Source organism: Coturnix japonica, chromosome 3 (genome assembly GCF_054131305.1).
Source record: "Coturnix japonica strain WE chromosome 3, WE-NBRP24, whole genome shotgun sequence".
Taxonomy (NCBI): Eukaryota; Metazoa; Chordata; class Aves; order Galliformes; family Phasianidae; genus Coturnix; species Coturnix japonica.
In genome coordinates, this window is record NC_140665.1 from 50,640,239 (window position 1) to 50,660,163 (window position 19,925).

The window sequence follows — 19,925 nt, forward strand, 5'->3', positions numbered from 1 at the left end:
AATTTCGTTTTTAATCTTAAAAAGTACTAGAGGAAGAGGGATGTCCATACAATATGGCATCTCTGTGTGATAAAGTACTGGAAAATAACCTTAAGTGGATTTAAATATTTCACTTGCAGAAATTATAAACTATGCATAGGAATAACTGCAGAACGTAACATACAACTTACTCTTAAATCAGATAACCAGAACCAAATCAGGACTGCGCTTTTTCATTTGCACAGAATAAAGTTGCATTTTCCATAAGAAAGGACAGTACAGATTGAACAACCGTGGGGATGAAAAGATGCAGAAAATCCACATCCTTTAAAGTTTAAGTGCTATGTGCCAATGGAGTGGAAGAAAGAAAAAAGGAATAAGATACTTTCCAGTAAGGCATTTTCCAGCATGGTAGGGGAGTTCTTCAGAAGCTAACTGCTATTCAGAGGATGGGCAGTAGGTAGAGCTCATGTATTAAGCAATGAGAAACAGAGACTGTAACTCATTTTCTCAAGAACACTGCCTTATTGAGTTTTCTTATCTCTTCCACTGTAGTTAGTATGGCTGGAGGTAACTCATAACCCAGGCAAAGCTTGGGCCATTATAAGCCAATAGTAAGATGGAAGATCCTGTGCAGCAGTGTGTTTTACAAGCAGCATTTTGGATGGCTGATTTGAAGACCTAGGTGAAATCACCCTCAAAAACTCCTCAGTAAAAGATCATTTAAAAATGCAGCACACAGTTTAAGATTAGTTTTCACACGACATTTGTCTTTTGTATGAATGAATTATTATTGAAAAACCAACAGAAAACACCCAATGCAGAAGTAATGATATCAAACCATAAGGAATGTTACAGTATAATGCATTGCATGAAATAGAAATGGATTGCAAAGCAAGAAATCAAAACAGCTTTGCTCATTACAAAAAGAAACAGGCATGTTCAGGCATATCAGAATGATTTTCTCAAAGCACGCAAGAATGTCCATGAACGGCAGCAAGTAACTCCATGTCCAATAGTGAATTGCTGGGTACTCTGTGCCTTTCAAGTGTAGGTATTTACTAGCCACTGGTATTACATTTTGGAGTTTTTCTACATATTGAATAACTTATTACAAAGATTAAAAATTTAGATCTTAGTTTTTAGAGAAAGTTTTTGAAACTCTTTCTTTCACCTTCCACCTGCCTCCCCCGTGCCCCAGGACACCATTACATTGTTAAACAGCTATTTCCTCATGAAATTTGCTTGCATGGGAATTATGTAAATCTTTTGAAATCAGTGGGACCCCTTTTCTTTTTTTTTCCTCTCTTTCATTTCTTTCTTTATTTGTTTGTTTATTTTTAAGCTGGATGAACTTCAAAACAAAGTACAAAGTTAAAAAGAAGTAAAAAGAAGTAAACAAAGAAGTAAACAGCAGTTGCACCACCAAATCCTATGCAGAAGTAATTTTAACTTCTAAGCCACGGAAACACTATATGGTATTTAAGTACTATCTGCAAGTTTGCATCAGTCTCATAGACAGCAATGTCGCAAGATGCTAAAGTGATTTCTTTCGTCCACCACAAGTGTTCTAAAATGTGCTTTCTGGATTCAACTGGTGATCTGCAGTACAACTTTCAGAGTTCTATAGTTTGTCATTCTAATTCATTTTGGGTGGCTGGATATGAAACAACAGTGGCTTCTAGTCATTCTAAAACCTGCAATGGCCTCTGACCAGATATACTGTATGCTATAATTCCTATAATAGGTTTTTAAATCTTTAGATTTTTATTCTAGGTATGTATCAGGTTGTTTTTGCTTTTTAATATATGCTCTGTGTAAGTTTCTTTGGTGCTTGATCTCCTTTCCCCAGCGTATAGTACACAGACATTAATATCAGGACATGGTATGTCTTCTAAAAGAGCATCTTTCAAATGCTTCATGTACCATGCAGAGTGCAGAAACTCAGAGTCTGAAGCACGCTTATCTTTTGATTCAGCATCAGTGACGCAAGATGTAACAGTGAGAAACAAGCAGTGATTCTGATAAGCAAAGTCCTTTGTGCCAATTAGGACATCATGCAAATGGCAGCCCTCCACCCTGTCCAAACCATGCATTTGACAAAAGCAGTTCTCACTTTACCTGTAACACTCCACCACTGGTGAGGAAAGGGCCTTAGAAGACATTATCTACACCACAAACACACGAATGCCTGTGTCAGTTCCAGGATGCACATTACAACCATATTAACAAGAGCTACCAAGACATGTAGTTATTATACTATTTACCTGCAGTGCAGCTAAGACATCAAACCAAGAAGTTTAGCTGTCTGAAAACAAGAACCATGGACCTTATTTTCTATTATTTTAGAATTATGAGTGAATTGTGTTGGTATTTTAAAACTTCAGAAAAAAGATCTGAAATGTATAAAATAAAATACAATAAAATGTGTATTTTCAGAGTTCAAAGCAAAATGTAAGGAAATTAAACAATATTGAGAAAACTGGTATTCCCATCCACTAGACATTCACAAGCTAAGAAAACATGCTACAATTACATTACTAACAATATTCTCCTTCAGGATATAATTTATGCATGGGATTAAGCTCACCACTTCTAAGAAAGTGCATGATCATGCTCCTAACCGTAAGTTTCTTCAAACTTAATTCTTATCTGGAACTGCTTTAATGTTTGGCTTCAGAACTGCACGGCAAAAACTCCAGGATGAAGTCACTTTGGTAGTCAGACCAATTAAAAGCCCTGAGGCCAAGAGAAAAGATTTATCTGCAGTGTTGATGGCCTATTTATTGATTCAACATGAATACCAATGGGAACTCTCTGTTGGCAGACCTTAGGATATTTTGCAGCAGCAAGGGCACGATGCTCACCCCCTCAGTCATGCCCAACAAGTCCAAAGGAGCAGCTGAGGTAGGGAATACAATCTGCTGCCATTAAGTTAATAGTATGGATTTCTAGACAAAAATTGTTGTGTGCCTAACGGAACCAGGAAATGACCATAAATAAAAATAGGAAGCTATTTTCTGGAGAGTATGCTAGGTAACTAGAAGGAAGATTGGAACATCAGAAATGAGACCCTGGGGACTTCCAGTAAATCATACAATTCATTTCTAGAAAAGTGCTAATAACACACATTTTAAAACAAGAAAATAAATCCCCTTGGGTTAAATATATATGCAGATTTTATTTCTGCTACATTTTAGGAAAGGATTCTGTGGTAATGTTATGTGACTATGCAATAAGACAACACGAGTTAGCAAAAACTCAGTAACAAAAAACTATAAATAGTATTTCATAAGCTATTTAGGTGAGTTTTTGAAATAGTTTGATATAAGTAAACAAACTTGCAAATCATTCCAGCTCCTCTCTTTTTGTGTTCCTTTAGAGTGTTCTCAAAATAAGCACATTTTTACAGCATGAGTGGAATACTGATGTCTTTTATTACATACACCACTGACGTCTGAATAGATAAGCAGTAAATACAGCATGCTATTTGTAGAACGGAAAAACTGTGCATACTCCGGGAAAGCAGTATTAATTTCCAAGTAGCTTCCACTTATTTCTTTACCCATGAATGTGTTACAGTCAAATGGAAGCAGTTTTACTGAGTGAATCAACTGAGGACTTGGATTTGGAATACTTGATTCCTATTTCCAACTGTGCTGCTAGCTTGCATGTTACCTTGGATAACAAGCGTCATCCCTCTGTGCTTTGGTTACAATTTGTTTACAAAAGGATAATAGAATTTATCTTTTATCCAGAAATGGGAAAGTGCTATAGAAAAAAACTGTCATCATCCCTACTTGTTCAGCATGCAAACATACTCAGATCAGAACTATACATTAGTTGTATTTTATGTTTGGTTAAGGTGCTTATTAAACATTAACATATATATGAAAAACACTGTAATTATAAAAATTAGTGATTTTTTCTCATGTTAATCTTTGGGTTGAAGTCACTAGTGTACCTTTAACACAAAAATAAGTATCCACAGATCTACTGTGCTACATTCCAAGAACTCACCTGTATGGCTACTTCGTTTGCAATATGTATTTGTTGTAGATTTGGATTTGGATGTTAAGTATGTTGAATTGGAGCCAATGGAACTAGACGATAGGGATTTCCCAAGATTATCAGAACTCTTCTTTATGATATTTGTGGCTGTCTTGCTCCAATCTGAAAATGATTGAAAAGTTTAAAATGAAGAACTACTATCAGTAATTGTACTAAATGTCTAATGTATTCAATTACATACATTTCTGGCATTGGATGCATTAGGAGCATTTACAGTGGTCTTATTGTTTGTGGGATTAACCTGCTGAAGTAGATAATACACAAGCAATTTGTTCTTGCTGTTACATGGATTTGCATACTGTTGCACCTTTAATAACAATGAACAACAATGGTTACTCACTATATGACAAATTTTGGCAGAACCATTAACACTATAGGCTCTTACATTGGAACAACTTCAAAAATTAAACTAATTAGCTAATATTAATTATTATGTGAAATATACATATGTATGTGAAAAATTACAATGAAAATCTCATCATATGTTTCCCAATACCAGCATCCTTCAGAATAAATGAACCACTGTGTTTGCATCATATACTTGAGTTAGATACAAGTAGTTTCACACAGCTATCTTGGTAATCATTCTAATTCACTGTTTGTACGATGGTGAAAATCACAGAAGGCATCTAATTAACATGGTTTGCTTTAGCTCTGGTTTAAATCAAGAGAAGGCTTTTACCCCAAAATATTGCTCTGATTTAGCAACGACACTGTTGCAGTGTTTGTTTCTTTGCATTATGAGAACATACCCTAAAGTTCACTTCAATCAGATAAGAATGCAGGATCACATTTGGCTCACTGCTCTGTCTGCAAACCCTGTCAGATTCACAGAGAATAAAACCAACCAGAGGTGATGGACTGGCTGTAATGGCAGCATATTAAGTACATCACAGACATACTTGAATCCTTCAGGTTTTTATTTCTATTATCTCCACAGGCTGCCCAACAGCAGCATAAAAATCTGGAAATAATTTGATCTATCTGTGTTTTCCAGTTCAGGAGTTACAACACAAACCACATGGAAACTGAACATAAGGAATGATTTGGATGCCTGTTTAGAATGAATTCATTTTTTCTAGTTTGCATTAACTCTTTGAAATCATGACTCAGACTTTTTTACTGTAGTGAAATCATAAAAGTTTCGTAGTTTACAAGTTGACACTGAGAATGCATCTCCTAAACAAAACCGAACAAGGCAAAGCCAAATTAGTGATGGCAAAGCATTTGCTTATAGCCTCAAAATAGCATATGGATATCAAAAAAGGAAGGACACCACAGTAGTTGGAGCACTGCAGTAACTCAGGTTGGGCAGGTTTATCTCAGTAGGCAAGGAGCTCATGCCTCTTAATGTTAACTGTAGAGTTGGATCCCAGTCATTGAGCAAGAATCTTGCAGCAAAAACAATGAAATCATATATAGCACAGGAGGACACAGGAGTCTAACATCATGCAAGATGGCCAAAAATTCAGGAGACACTCTGAGGCATCCAAACCAACTGCTGCAAAGGATGGCTCTAGCAGTGCTCTCCTTCCACACAGATAAAGATGAACATCTCTTCTGGAACCTAACCTGATTTTCACAACAGGAATTTCCTGTATTTCCAAGTGTCTGCTGCCCTCTTTCATTAACATGGTCAAGAGCAGGACAGTTTCAAAGGACTTTTTAGAATCAACCTTCCATCAACCCAATAGCCAACAATTTAGTCAGCATAATTTAGTTAGCAGGGAAAAAGGATTAAGATTAGATTTTGAATGACAGAATCTGAATATTTGGATCTTTACTCTTTTTTTTTAAGGCTCCAGAAGGCCTTCTAAATCCAGGTTTGTAGCACTAAAAAATTCACCAGTTGCCTTCAGTGGAAAACTGAAAGAAAGGTTTTGAGACTGTTTATGAAGTCTTATTGAAAAATCCCTTGGCGATTGTTGTTTATGAAGTGAAGTGATATCCTATGATTAATCTTTTTTTCAACATCTCTGGCTTATATGGTATCATATTAAAAATAACATAGCAATCTGGCTTCTTGGACTTTTCCAGACTACTGCAGAAAATAACAAACCATGACTTGTTTTTACCTGAATTGTCTGCCAGTCGGAATCTGCCACAACATAGATGTCTCCTCCATTGTTTCTGCACATTTTCTTTCATTGCACAGTGGAATACAAATATAAATAAACCTTTAACAAAAGCAAATAAAACATGTATTTTAAATGGATAAGTTGATTGTCTAAAATCTGATAAAAAAAGACTATGAAGTACAAGCAAAGACAAATCTTGTCATCTGTCTGCATGCCTCACTTAATATGTTTGGGAATTAATTAAAGCTTTCCCATCCTCTTACTGCCATACAAGTGTCTGGTATATCAGAAGAGAGAGAAGAGCCCTTTAATTGACATTCATATCCAGCTGATTCATACCCAGCTCAGTGTGGATCTTTTAATTATGTTTTGGCTTAGATGGAAATCATTAAAAGATTTTGTCTTTGAACCAAATGAAAACTTTGCACTCAATGGCACTGCAAGAGCCAGACTGCAAACTAAATACAGACTCTGTTTTGTAAGTAAGAAGATATAGGCTGTATACATTCACAACCTGAAATCCTGAAGTTGGCACTTAAGCATGCTCTTGGATTTATATGTATCACATGAATGTACTTGAAATTATTAGAATGGTAAGAATATGTTTGCAAATACTAATTACAGATACTTCTGAAGAAAATTACCTGTTTTGTACATGCAATTGCAATAGAAGAGTTTAAGAATATTTTTGTAGTTTTCACTGTTTTAAGCAATAAAGCTACTTAAATTCAAGACAGAAGATAGACATCTACCATGGGGTAAATAGGTTTCCAGTAGAGCATATGGTACAAGTTAATCATCCTACAGAGATACTTTGGAGCTAAATATAGCACTTGGACATCTCTTGTGCCCTTGGCACTCTCAGACAGGCACTAGCTGTGGAAACTTCCATCCTTCCCTGTCCTGGTCTGTTCTCATTCTACTCTTATTCCCTGGGAGCCAGCCAACATAAGGCTGAACACCTGATGGCAAATGTTACTGCCAAATCCCTCATTGTTATATCTTAAAATTGATTAAATGAAACATAAAGCAGGCAACTTAGTTAAGTGTCATCCTCAAAGTCTGTTCCTTTAGGATGTTCATGTATATCTCCATATGCTAATGGCCCACTAAGTTTCAGCTGGTAGAGTGCAATGGCAGGATATAGGTTGGAAAAGCAGATCTAGTGCATAAAATTATCCTATTTCCTTCAAAATGCTGAGGTAATTTTGGTTGGTCATTGAATATTGGTCATTGAATTTTGAGCGTATTTGCTTATGGCACTCAGGCCAGGCTGGTTAGAGAGTCTAACCAAGGTTAGAGAACCAAAACAGTGAACTTTGTTAACATTTGCATTAATGAAAAATGACAAGAGAAAAATGAGAATCACGTTGTAAGGAAGGTACCTTAACGTGTGACATATGCAAGATCTGTTCAAATCTGGTTATTGTGTTTTCATTTAGTAAGATATTTCTGTGTGTGCTTCACTTTAAGCACAGAGTAATTCCAATGCAGTCTCTAGCATCCTTTACTTGCTCAGAGATGTATAGTTGTTTGTACCCCAAGTACCTCTTAGGACTTCTGCATTACTACCAACTTATTAAACTGATGTTTAATTAAATTGTGGTGAACATTTGGAACATTTTGAATGGTTAAAAAAGAAAATGCCTATGTCTAGAGTATTATAAAACGAATACACAGCATTAGGCACTTTGCCTTTGCCCTGTCTGGGCTTGGTCTCTGAAATGTTTTTCTCTGTATTTCATTATTCATTAAGTTTACAATGTGCTTTAGTAACACAGCTTTGGTTTTGTTTCCCAGAGACAAATCAGACCCTAGGCTTGGCTCTAGCTTGGCTCTGACTTGAAAGTATTTGGCTTGCCCAGGCATATATAAAATGAGCAGCCAAAAAAGAGATGTTCCCAGATTTTTTACTCTAAGTGTCAAAGAGAGAAAAGTCATTTCCTATGTCAGTGTAATAGCAAAATACAGTAACACCAGTAGTTGTAGCAATATACTGCTTTCACTGCCAGTGCATAGAAAACTAGGTCAACGAAGGCTTCTGGTACAGCTTAAAACACTAGCACAGTTTTCACAAACATGAGAAAGAATAGACATATTTATGGAAGGCTCAGCAGTTAAGCTCATGCTAATACTGATGAAAGACCTGCCATACTGAATTATTTTTGGATGGCAGAAAATCCTTCCCAATAGAAAATGCTTATTTTTCCTTTTGCACAATTTCACCCCCTTACTTCTAGGTATATGTGTGCTGCACCAGTTATGGGTGATTTGAGATGTCTTTTCTTGGTTCCTTTAGCTTTGCCTAAAGCTAAAGACACAGCAATAAGCATTTTCAGATACAGGATTATTATCTTCCTGTGCTTGTTATAACGTGTACAAACGTATACTATGCCATCTTTGCTACTGCAATCCATGAAAAGCACGTCGCTCATATTCTTGTGTTTACTCCTCAGGGTTTTTGGTTTCATCTTCTGACCTACTGTTTTTCCATTGAACAGTGCTATTACCCCACAGAGACTTAAGCAGCGGTGGTCAACCTTGTGTGCACTCTGCATGCACATGCTTTATTGATTGCACTGGAAAATCCGGTTAAAGAATATGTGTTGAATTTGATCCTTGGCATGCTCTTCAGAGTTTTAATCTTTTTCATGTTCTTCCCATGCTTTTAATCTCACTAGGCCTTTCTGAATTTCTGACACAGACACATTACAGCAAATACTTCATTATGCGCCTGGGGGAGTATCACACTCTGTCCATTGGAAAAAAAGCCTTTAGTAAGAACACCACATTCAAACAATTTTTGCCATTTTGTCTAGCATTTCAGGTTGAAACTGAACCAAACCAAAACTGACAACATCATTCTCTTTCTATGAAAGCTCAATAAATCTTTTTAGTGCAGTAAATATGTCTCAACCCTAACAGATAAAATCCACGTGGTGTTAGATTAAGCACTTCTTCCATTAAGGGAAGGTAGTTTGCTGACCCTGGGAAATTATGTATTTTTTTTATTTCAGTGTTTGATTGGCATAACACATGCTCCTCCAATGACATCCTTGGGTTTACTTTTTCTTATGCTTTTTTTCCTTTTTTCCCTAGTAAATTTACACTTTTCATTTTAATACATGTGTGGTTTAACAAAATCCCTCCAATGACCTTTGTGGGTTTTCCATATGCTTTTGTTCTTCTATATTAATAAGTAGGGTAAGCAGAGGTGGAGATTCTTACATCATTTGGTACAGAGTAAATCAGCTCTGAGCTGAAATTCTTGTAAGTGCCAAAAATATGATTCTATAAACTACAACTGATTGCAATTTATAGCATTTTTCAGAAGGATTAACCACAGTGGAAAAGTAAAATATTCAAAACTCCAGCAAAAATAAATAGAAACAAACCACTTACAACAGTCAATGGATTTTCCTTCAGGAACCAAATAATATAATTTATCTCTGTGCAGTCTCTCCATATTGAATGCTCTTTACGAGCCTTTTATGGTTTAATAAAGTAGTTATGAGCCTTACAAATTCCCTACAGGAATAAATAAAGGAAAGAGGCTTCCTATACTTGTTGTAATCAGTGAAAGGAAATGTTGAAGGTCATACAGAGTCTATCAGCAGAAATCACTGCAGAATGTTAGCTAGGAACAGCACTGTTTATAATACTGTGCATTTTAATTAAAAGGCCTTGAAATGTTAATTAATCTAACAAAGACCTTCAACCCATATGTTGTAGGTACAAGTGTTCCACAAAATGGTAAACTAATGATGTTCTGTTATCGGAGCTAGATCCAGACAACTTGGATCTGAGTTCTCTAGATGGCTCACTGGATGTAAGATCTCCCAGAACGAAAATAACTCAAATATTGTTTGTTCACAAGAAAAAGAAATTCAGCTTACCTTGCAATGAATTGAAAATGGAAAAGAGGTATAAGAAGGGCAGAGTTAAGGGACCCCAGGCAAAAAAGGCAAAGCCCCATGTCATGCCCAAGAGGAAGGTCAGGCTGACCACACTACGGAGGTTCCTCAGGATCTCTTCCTTTAGTGTTCGATTAGTTCTTTTCCCATTCCTCCCGCAGATCTGCACCATCACCACCACAAACATGGCAACATTCAAGAGAAACATGATTCCAAAGTATCCAGCACAAGTCACATAAAAGACAACTTTATTCTTGATCCAGCAGCTGTAAAAAAAAAAAATTACCACCATTTTTAGGTAGTGCAAAACATCATTTATTTAATTACAAGGAAAATCTGTGTATATCTGGTTCCTGAGCTGCAGAGAGCTATAATTTCAAATGAATTTTGAAATTTTTAAGTAGGATGAAGCTCAGTGACATCTCAAATCACTATAGTCCATATTAGCTTCTTGTCAGAAATCAGAGGTTTGTACCTCACTGTAATTAAAAGTAATTAGAAAGAAAACCTGATCTCAGATATAAGCATTGGGAATTGCAATCTCATAATGCAGCTCAATCCAAGTAGCTTCTCCACCTTCATCAGTGTGAAGCATAGGGTGCTTTATTAACAGAATAGGAAAGCTTGGATCTTCACTGCCAAAATCTCAGGTTTTTGCCACTTCAACTACAGGACAACTCACAGGCCTGTAGAGAAGCAGTACAGGTAGTCCTTTGAGGCATCAATTTGACAGTCAGCTGTTTAAGAGATCTAGCTTATTCCTCCAGTATCACATGGCTGAAATGCTTACTATGGTGCTAGGGTGAAAAACACAAAGTTACATTTTTGTCTACTGTGACTAAGCAGTCAAAAAACAGAAAATGAGGTAACAAAGAGCCAAAAATATACATATATATATTTGTATTTGGAGATCCTTATCTGAACATCAAGAAAAAAACATGGAAAGTTAATGACATATTATAGTCTACTTTATTTAAAAAATAATTATTTTTACTTTTTTTGTGTTCACACCTAGAACATGGAATTTTTATTTTAGATAAATCAAAAGAGGTATTTTTATTTTTTTGACACAGAATATATTCTTCTGTCAGAGGGATATTTGGAACTAGGTAATGCTGATTTTCCTCCAGTGTTCCTCACAGCCTTCTTTGCACTTCAGATTCAAAAAAATTAGGAGACAATTTTGTCCATTTTGTTTGATTTATTCACAAATGACTTTTCCAGTGCTATCTGCATAATGCTTTTTCTTTTTTTTCCATGCTAAATGCTAAATTGTAACAGATTGTAAATACTTACAAGTCGTCTCCTCCTTGCCCGTTAGCATCTCTGCCATACAATTCCTTGCCATAAACACGACTTGCATTTTTATTTGTGCTCGCTAAAACAACTGCTATCACTAGAGCTGGCAAACCTGTAACACAAGAACATTGTAGTTTGCTCTCAAATCCCTTAAACAAGTTTACTGTGCAAAGCTGAGTTATCAATGTTTCTGACGCTAGTGCTTTAGTTTAGAGTATCCCAAGGCAGTTCTGTGTCAGAAAACTACATAGAGAAAAGTACAGTTTTGGTTTTTTTTTTGTAAACAGTAAAAACATAAAATCTGCTAAGTATATCTAGTAAGTATTAATGAATCAAAATGTCCTTTCTTTAAGTCAGAAAAAAGCTATATTAGGATGTGACAAGGTACTTCTCTCAAAGCACTTGCACACAGGCTCTCACAATGAAGTGAGGAGACTAAAAAATTACTGAAACAATAAGATCAAAGAAGTGTTGGGATTGGGATATTTTTGGAGGGATTTCTTTCCAGAGATGCTGATGTCATTTCAGAAGGATGAAGAGCCAGGGAACATGAACTCAAACCTGTAATTTCTCCTCTGCTTTTCTCAGCTGAAAATATCTTCACTTTTTCTAAAACACTACATGCCCTTAACGTCAACAACAACAAAAAAAAACCAAAAACCAAAGCAAAAAAACAAAAAACAAAAAACAAACAAAAAAAAAACCAAAAAACCAAACCAAAACAAAAAAAAACACCACCCAAAAAAGTAAAAAGGAAAAAAGAATATAGTAAAAAGAATATTTTGGGAAAATAATATGAAAACTGTGTTGAAGAGAACTATGTGCAAAGAACTATGTACAGCTCACGTAGAGCTAATGTACATTTCCTGACATGCCTTATTTACATGCCTTATTCCTGCAATGACAAAACAGATTCAAAGGGGGAAGAGGTTAATTTGCTTTTCCTACCACTCAGTCCACGTTCTCTGCTAATGTTGCCAAAAAGGATGCTAGTTGCCGATGGAAAGACATCAATTACCAGCTGGACTGAGGTCAGTGCTCTAGTCATGAGGTTAATGGTTTTGTATTGTGCTGTATTATTTCAAACACAATATGTGCATTCAGGCAGAAAGCACAGATTCCTGATATTAAAAAAAAAAAAAAAAAAAAAAAGCCTTTCTGCTTGAGCTTTACAGTTATTTTTCAGTATTACATTTTTTCAATTCAGACCTACAGTGTATATTTCTTAAGGCAGGAAGTATCTCTCTGTTGTTTAAGCACTGCTAAAGCCCAGGAAAGTTTGGTCATTTCTGATTCCACCCTAGACCTTAATTTTTGGCAAGAAACTGCAGACTCAATTGATAGCTTCTTGAAAGCCAGTGTGAAGAGTCCTGTTGACTTCGTAGCAACTGCTAAACTCAGATGGTTTCTGAATTTATTTTGTGTCATCGTTTTCTGCCTCTGATATAGCAGTAACATGCTGGCCACTCTGGAAAGACTAGTGTTCTGGTCTCTCTGCTTCTCCTCAGGCAGAGATTGCCAGTTCCAGTATATTTTCATGAAACTATCCATAGGAACTCTGGTGTCCGTGACACAAAGTCCTTAACTGGATGTGTGCCAGCACCTCAGGGTGAGGGAGGGAAACTTTAGCCTGATTTTGATTCTGTTTTGTATCTGTGATACTGACCTGTTATAAAACATTGTTTCAAAAAGCACTCTATGTAAAAACTGCATCTACTGAACTTACCCCAACCAATGATGCAAAACTTCAGTATGTATCTCCTTATGTAGGTGTTAAACACTTTCACTAGAGCGATGTACATATGAACAGCTTCTAGTCCCATCCATGTAAAGGTAGCCAGTAGAAAATAGTGCAAAAGTGCAGCAACAGCTATGCAGAGGCCATCTATGTCAAACGATGCAATCCAACCATCAAGCAAGAAGATCAAGTTCAGAAAGAGCAGAGCTGTGCTCAAATTCATCAGGATTTTGGAAGGATAATCTCTTCTTAGTTTCCTAGTGCGAGAAATACAGAAACATAAGATTAATTGCTTCCAACTACCCAAGGGAAAGCCAGCACTCTTTTGGGCCCTTAACGAGCTACTTGCCAAAATATTTTATTAACTCATTTACTTGCATTAGCAAACCTTCAAATTAAATGTAATGCAATGTGCTGTGTACCTAAAATAAGGAGAGAAAAAACTTAACAGCAAACTTTCAAAATATAGCTGGCAAGAAGACCAACTCTAATTACTTCATGCGTTATTATCTGCACCAGTTTGGAAGGTATCATCCAGTGCAATATATTTTGGTTTCTGTTGTTCCTGTGGTTGTTGTCAGGGATTTCTGTTTGTTTGCTTTTATTTGCTTGTTTGTTTCTCTCTTTTTGTAACTGAGACACACTGAAATGTATGAACTGTGGGGCAACTTCTGCAATCTCAGACAAGAACACTATACCTTAGGTAATACAATACCAATGCAATTATTAGAGATATTAAGAACTATTTTTGAAGATTACAGAAGCCCCCTATTTTTCCCCCCAGAAAACTATCCTTTAGTAGAATGGCAGGATGATTGTTTTGCATTGATGTGACTTCACTTTCTCTTTTCACTCATCATATAACTGTATTATTTCAAAACTTGCATTTCCTTTAGTCCCTTGTTAAAACTGCTGGAAAAGTTCATAACTTAGCTTCCTGGTTGTTCGCTTTTGTTTGTTTGTTTGTTTTCCTCACAATAAGCCTGGCTGTGGATTTTATATTCATCTATTTTGAATCTAGAGAATATCGTACTTATGAAAGACAAAATACTGGGCCCCATGAACCTTGTTGCCTTGCCTGAGGAGCACAACACATTGAAAACAGGAGAGAATTTGAACTTATGCTTCTTTAAAAAAAATAATAATCTGCTTCCATATTTGTGTCCAGTTTTGTTTTTTTTTTTAAAAAAATGCTTCCCTTCCTCTGCAATAAAGAATAAGAAAAGCATATAGCTAATTTGTTTTATTTATCACATAGCTGTACCTCATTTGTGTTAGTTTTTACAGAACTAGTACTCACTCAAATGCAATGTATGTCAGAAGAGTTGCAGCTGAAAATATAGCAGATATCCCACAGCCTATGTAAGTGATGAAAGTGAGGATCTTGGTATTCTGTGGGTCTATTTCTGTAGCGGTTCCCTGAAGGTCCTATGGGAGACAGGAGGAAGAGGCGTCAGTTGCAGCACAACACTCTTACTTGGTAATTAGTTGAGTGAAACTTAGAAACACTTTGGCAATAACAGCATAACCCTGCTGTCAGGGTTCATGTTTACTGAGTATACTTAGTTTATAATTGTTACACCTCTCACTTCCTTCCCATTGCTCTTGAAAACATTGTGCTGTGAGAATTATAACTGCTCAGATCAGCAGATAGACAGAGTCTGATGCTGCTCCTTACAATTCAGTATCAGGAATTCCAATGTCCTCCTGCGGAAATAATCTTCCTGTACAAAATATTTTTTTTACTTCAGTTGCTTATGCACAGCTCCCTTTAAGATACTTATGTTGAATGTCTATTGAAAAAGTAATTTAAAAATTGCTCATAAAGAAATGCACAATGTTCTGGGGAGATTCTGACATCGTTTCTCATTATTAGAAGCTCATAAGAATCAGTTTAGCTAATTGTCTATGGGTGAAACCAAGGGCAAGATACTGCTCTTTGCATTTATGGTCTGTTTTAACATGTGAACTACAGTTATATATAGAATTGCTCAGAAAAAAATAGTGACAACATTTCAAAAAAAGATTGGAAATGAAGTAGGAACATTCTGGGGATTTTTTTTTATTTTTTTTTTCCAGTTCTCTGTCCAACTGTAATTGCCACATAGTCCTGTCTGAGAATAAATACCAGGGTTATTTCCTTTTTTTAAGGGAAAGGAAAAATGAAAGTTCTTGGATCTATATAACCATGGACTGAATGTGAGCAAATACTAGCATTTAATATCATTTGTTCTATGGTTAGTGGAGCTGTCTTCCCCAGCAAAAAAGACAGCAACATCTAGCAGAAAGAACCAACAGAAGGCTACAGAACGTGCTGTTCTTCAGAAAAGAAATGAAGGAGCTCTATTCAGCTTTTCAGACTCTGTCCTAACCTTGTAACAGTTTATATATATAAAGAGATTGTTATTTGAAAACAATCTAATATCTAAATTAAAGTTAGATAAGATTATTGAAATGGAAAAGCAATTGGAAGGGTCAAAACTGTGTAAAAATCTATTGGAATACAGCCCAAATTCAAAGAACTTCTCCCTTATTTCCTAATGTCACTAAAGCATTTAGGGAAGAGAAGGAACTCATTGAGTATATTCTAAAGAAAACCCTTCCCCTCTCCTCCCCCCCCCCTTCAAGGATGAAAAGTGAAACAAAACCACAATTTAGCTTGCAAAAAGATAAAAAGCTTATGACTATTTCCCATTAACATCTGAGCATGATGTGAAGAGAGCAGCTCTGTTAGGAAGGCTACGGAAAGCCAAAGCTGAAAAAGTCGTTGCCTGTAACTCCCTGTCACAGAGAAGTCCCATTTGTCATTGCAGTAATTAAAAAAAATAACCAAACAACCAGATCTATTTTCATTAGGAGCTATGATAAGTCAACAAATTTTCAGCAATTTTTAATTACAGGCCAAAGAATACTAATTTTTGGACTAAAAATAAAAATGTAAAAAAGAAAAAAAAAAAGAGGTTTGACCTATTACTGAGGTTAAACGAAATCACAACATTTTAAGCCAAGATAGAAATAATCCATCCTTTTCATGTTGAGATTTTTTTTTCTTTCATAAACACATCAAACAGACAAATTGCTGGAGACACCCGAATATTAGAGAAATCATGCTCCTGAGGCAGAAGGTACCCTCATCCATCTTCCTGATATGCTAAGCTTTACCTATCTCAGCCACACAGTCCGGAGGCTTTGCCTAATCTTCTGATAAAATAAGAAATATATATGTTTTGTTCCCACACTTGGCGGGCTTTGCAGTCTCTACTGCAAAGCAACAACAAAGCTGATAAAAAAAATTTTTTTTTTTTTAAGAAAAGAGCACATATGAGTTTACCTGTTTTGTAAAATAAGGTATTGTAATTTATCCCCTTGAATGAGGTGGGATTACTGTTTTCATTGTCTTGATTTTTCATTTTCATTAGCTATTACTCTGACTTCAGGACACTTTTTGCCCTGATCATTTTTCCTAAAAATACAGTGCTCTACTTTTTGTTCTGAAACCAGCGCCTCAACTCTTCCTCTAAAAAAAATCATTTATCTACTTCTTCTTTATGTGAACATTTTCCTACTTATTCCATTTTGCTAGTGAGAGACAGAACTGTGACTTCATTTTACAGTGTCTTATTCTGGCCTTCTTTCTTGCCCAGCCATGTCCTGGCTTTGAAACTGGGTAATATAATACGCTTTTTGCTCAGAAGTCTTTGCCCAAACTCTTCTGTGGCTTGTGTACTTTTCAAAATACATAATACGTTTACTGGGACATTTTGTTAATTTTTTAATTTTTTTATTTTTATTTTTATTTAAATTTAGCTGCTTCACTTTATTTGTTACTTAATTATTGTATCATTACCATTAGATATTTTGCTATGAAAAGATTTTATAGCAGTAAGGAGGAAAATGATGTATGGAAATTAGAAATCATGTTCAAAAAGAATAACTCACACAGCAAACATGAATGAAGATAGCTGTCTTGACTGATGATAAAAACAACACTACAGTTCCTAGAAAAGATAACCTAAAGAACAATAAGAGTTTGCCTACCATGAGTACCCCAAAGTGCGTGAGGTGGTTGCACAAGCAAACTGTTTCATTTTCATTGGAGTCTGCTTGCACTTTGCATCCCGTAGGGTTCCAGCCACCATTACCACCTATAGAAATGAAACAGGAGTAACCTTACTTCCCAACAAACATCTATAATCTTTTCCCTGGATTCCTCATCTCATCTTGAACAAACACAGAAATGCACAAATAATAAATATATAACAGAAGTCAATATTAGAAGCAATCAGTCATTAAAAATGAAAGTGTTAGATTTCTTAGTTTCTATCAGACAAGTGTACCAATAATGGCCTACTGAGAAGAAAGAAGGGCTATAGTAAAGTTAGGGAACTTTCTGGTTAATGGACAAGGATCTCGCATTTAGATACACTTTAGTTTTACCCAACAGTACAATGGTTTTAGAACTCCCTTTTACCACCCTGATGTGATGTTTGCACCTGCCTTCCTCCTACTCACATATCCCCAGGCACATGAAAGCATTTATGGCCCACAAGCAGAGGGTCCCACCCTTCCTCTCTGCAGTGTGTGATACAGAAGGTCAGAGAGGATAATCTCAGATATTCTTAAAGAAAACATGAAATAAACTGTCCTCTTCCTTTTCTTGAAAAATAAAAGTAGAAAGATTTTACTAAAAAAAAAGAGTAAGAAAGTAATGTTTGTATTTCTGATAACTTATTTCATTTTTTTCCCACTCAAATATGAGCTAATTTTGAGAAACTGTTCATGTTCTCTAAACTCTTAAGAACATTTTGCTAACTCTAGGAAAAATTCTGCAAGTTATCTGTCATACCCCATAACTTTTCCCTCAATTCAAGACTAAATCTTTCAAAAGACTGTGATGTTCCAAAATCACTCAAAACTGTTTCTCCTTGGATGTGCTTTATATATTTACATTACTGATTAGCTCTTTCCTTTCTCTGTTTTTATTCTTGTACATTCTCCTCAGTACTTCTGACCAACTTTTCTACTTTCATCTGCTATGCTGGAAACGAATTTTAGCAGGAAATCTAAAAAACATGTATGTATCTAATTAGCATTACTGTTTAATTTTCACACACACACGGTGTGTGAAGAACAGTTGTCAGATAGAGAAAAATAAAGAAACGTTACAAATTCTAAATGTTAAGCAAGCTAACAAGCAAACTTTTTAATAAGAATATTTAACATCTGCTTTTACAAGTGACTTTACTAAGAGGAAGAAATGGTGTAGTCTACAGATGTCACCTAATTTTTCAAACTGATAAAGGAGCAAAAAAGAACAAAGACAGTGATGGATTTTTTTATTCACCTAAAAAAAATGATAGTATTTTTAAACTTACCATTTTTGGCCATATCCCAGAAGACACAAGTAGGCTTAGGGTCTTCCTAAGAACACATAGAAAAGTAGACATTTTATACCTCTTCAGATACATACCTCATAAATACATACATTTTCAGAAAATGTTTTTCTATGTACATTTCTGCTAGAAAGATCGTACACTCCTGTGTACAATTCTGCTAGACCTTATTCTGCTAGAAAGACAGATTTGCACAGATTACAAAAAGGAGTATTATTTGTCTTCACTGTTGTTTTTTGCATCCTTAGAATGAGAACATTTTACTGTCTCACTAAAGTAATCCATGAGCATGACATCTCTACCAAGTCTAAATATATATATATATATATTTTTACTGTTTACATCCTCAGGACTTCTCAGTGAATCCTCTATTTAACTGGCCTCACAACTGTGCAGAGGTCTGCTGAATTTCATTGGAGGTTGCTGTGCCTAACCTTGAAATAGTTATAAAACCAAAATGTAAGGTGAAGTTAATTGAAATGTGAAAATTATGAACCAGCTTCTCACTGTGTAAAAGATCTACTTACGTACTGAATTTCATTTCTCTAATACCATTTTATCTTTTGCTGTAACTACTGGCAGCTGTGGTTTTATTTTTTTAACTGAAACTGTAGGTACCAAAGGGTAGCACTGGGGCTTTATTTCCATTAATTAACTGTATGTTTTAAAAATGTGGTTCTGCCCATTCTTATTGCACAGGAAGCCACATAACAAAAAAATACCTTTGGGAATTATTAATGAAAAAATTTCTGTTGAATCAAAGAATTTCAGTCTTTTTAAAATTCTTGTGAAATAAATAATGTCCCTGGTCACAAACACTCATAAATTGAAGAGGGGTTTACTTACAGTTATTGGCACAAATTGCCTCTGAGTGTCAGAATCAATAGTCTTTCAAATAAATTATGAATGGATTAGGAGTGTGTGAGAATGAGAGAGGTTATTTATTTTTTACTTTTTGTTTACTTGCTTTGTTAGAGATTTTAATTACATTTGAGTTTATATACAAAATCTGCTAAAATCAATGAAGCTATATGCTCAGCCTTTACTACTAGGTCACTCCATAAGTAATGCCTCCTAATTATTTCCATGGAAACTACAACAGATACAAAGAACACAATGCCACCACTTGATGGAGCAAATTCTCAGTTACAAAATGTTATTTTTCAACATAGTCACCACCATTAGCTATGAATTTTTGCAAGCAAAGAACAAGAGCCTGCACGTCATTCTTATTTTAAAAATGTGCCCCAGTGGAGGTGACCCAATGCTGTTGTTACCATTGCTCAAACACACCACTCATTGCCTCACTTTGCTCACATCCACTGTTTGGTCTCCACCAATGTTCAGCAATTGTTGATGAACATCAGTGGGTGACAATTTTTCGCCATGGGGGAATTCAGTGACACAACTTTGCTTCAAATGCCATCTGACACACAGCAAAAAAATGTTCAGT

At 35.6% G+C, this 19,925-nt stretch overlaps 1 protein-coding gene across 9 annotated transcripts in view; it reads right to left on the reverse strand.

Moving 5' to 3' along the window:
* ADGRG6 (adhesion G protein-coupled receptor G6) overlaps nucleotides 1-19,925 on the reverse strand; it is a 117,235-nt gene that overhangs the window by 3,191 nt on the left and 94,119 nt on the right. For 7 of the 9 annotated variants that reach the window (XM_085541562.1, XM_085541561.1, XM_015858345.2 and 4 more), the window contains 8 exons: nucleotides 18,455-18,500; nucleotides 17,118-17,224; nucleotides 14,380-14,507; nucleotides 13,068-13,336; nucleotides 11,339-11,453; nucleotides 10,025-10,308; nucleotides 6,126-6,227; nucleotides 4,000-4,152 (listed from right to left, as the gene is read on the reverse strand). In XM_085541562.1, the coding sequence (XP_085397688.1) occupies nucleotides 4,000-4,152; nucleotides 6,126-6,227; nucleotides 10,025-10,308; nucleotides 11,339-11,453; nucleotides 13,068-13,336; nucleotides 14,380-14,507; nucleotides 17,118-17,224; nucleotides 18,455-18,500 (1,204 nt within the window). Of the gene's footprint in view, nucleotides 1-2,100; nucleotides 2,148-3,999; nucleotides 4,153-6,125; nucleotides 6,228-10,024; nucleotides 10,309-11,338; nucleotides 11,454-13,067; nucleotides 13,337-14,379; nucleotides 14,508-17,117; nucleotides 17,225-18,454; nucleotides 18,501-19,925 lie in introns of all 9 variants that reach the window. The other 2 variants (XM_015858348.3, XM_085541563.1) reach the window with 1 other exon arrangement.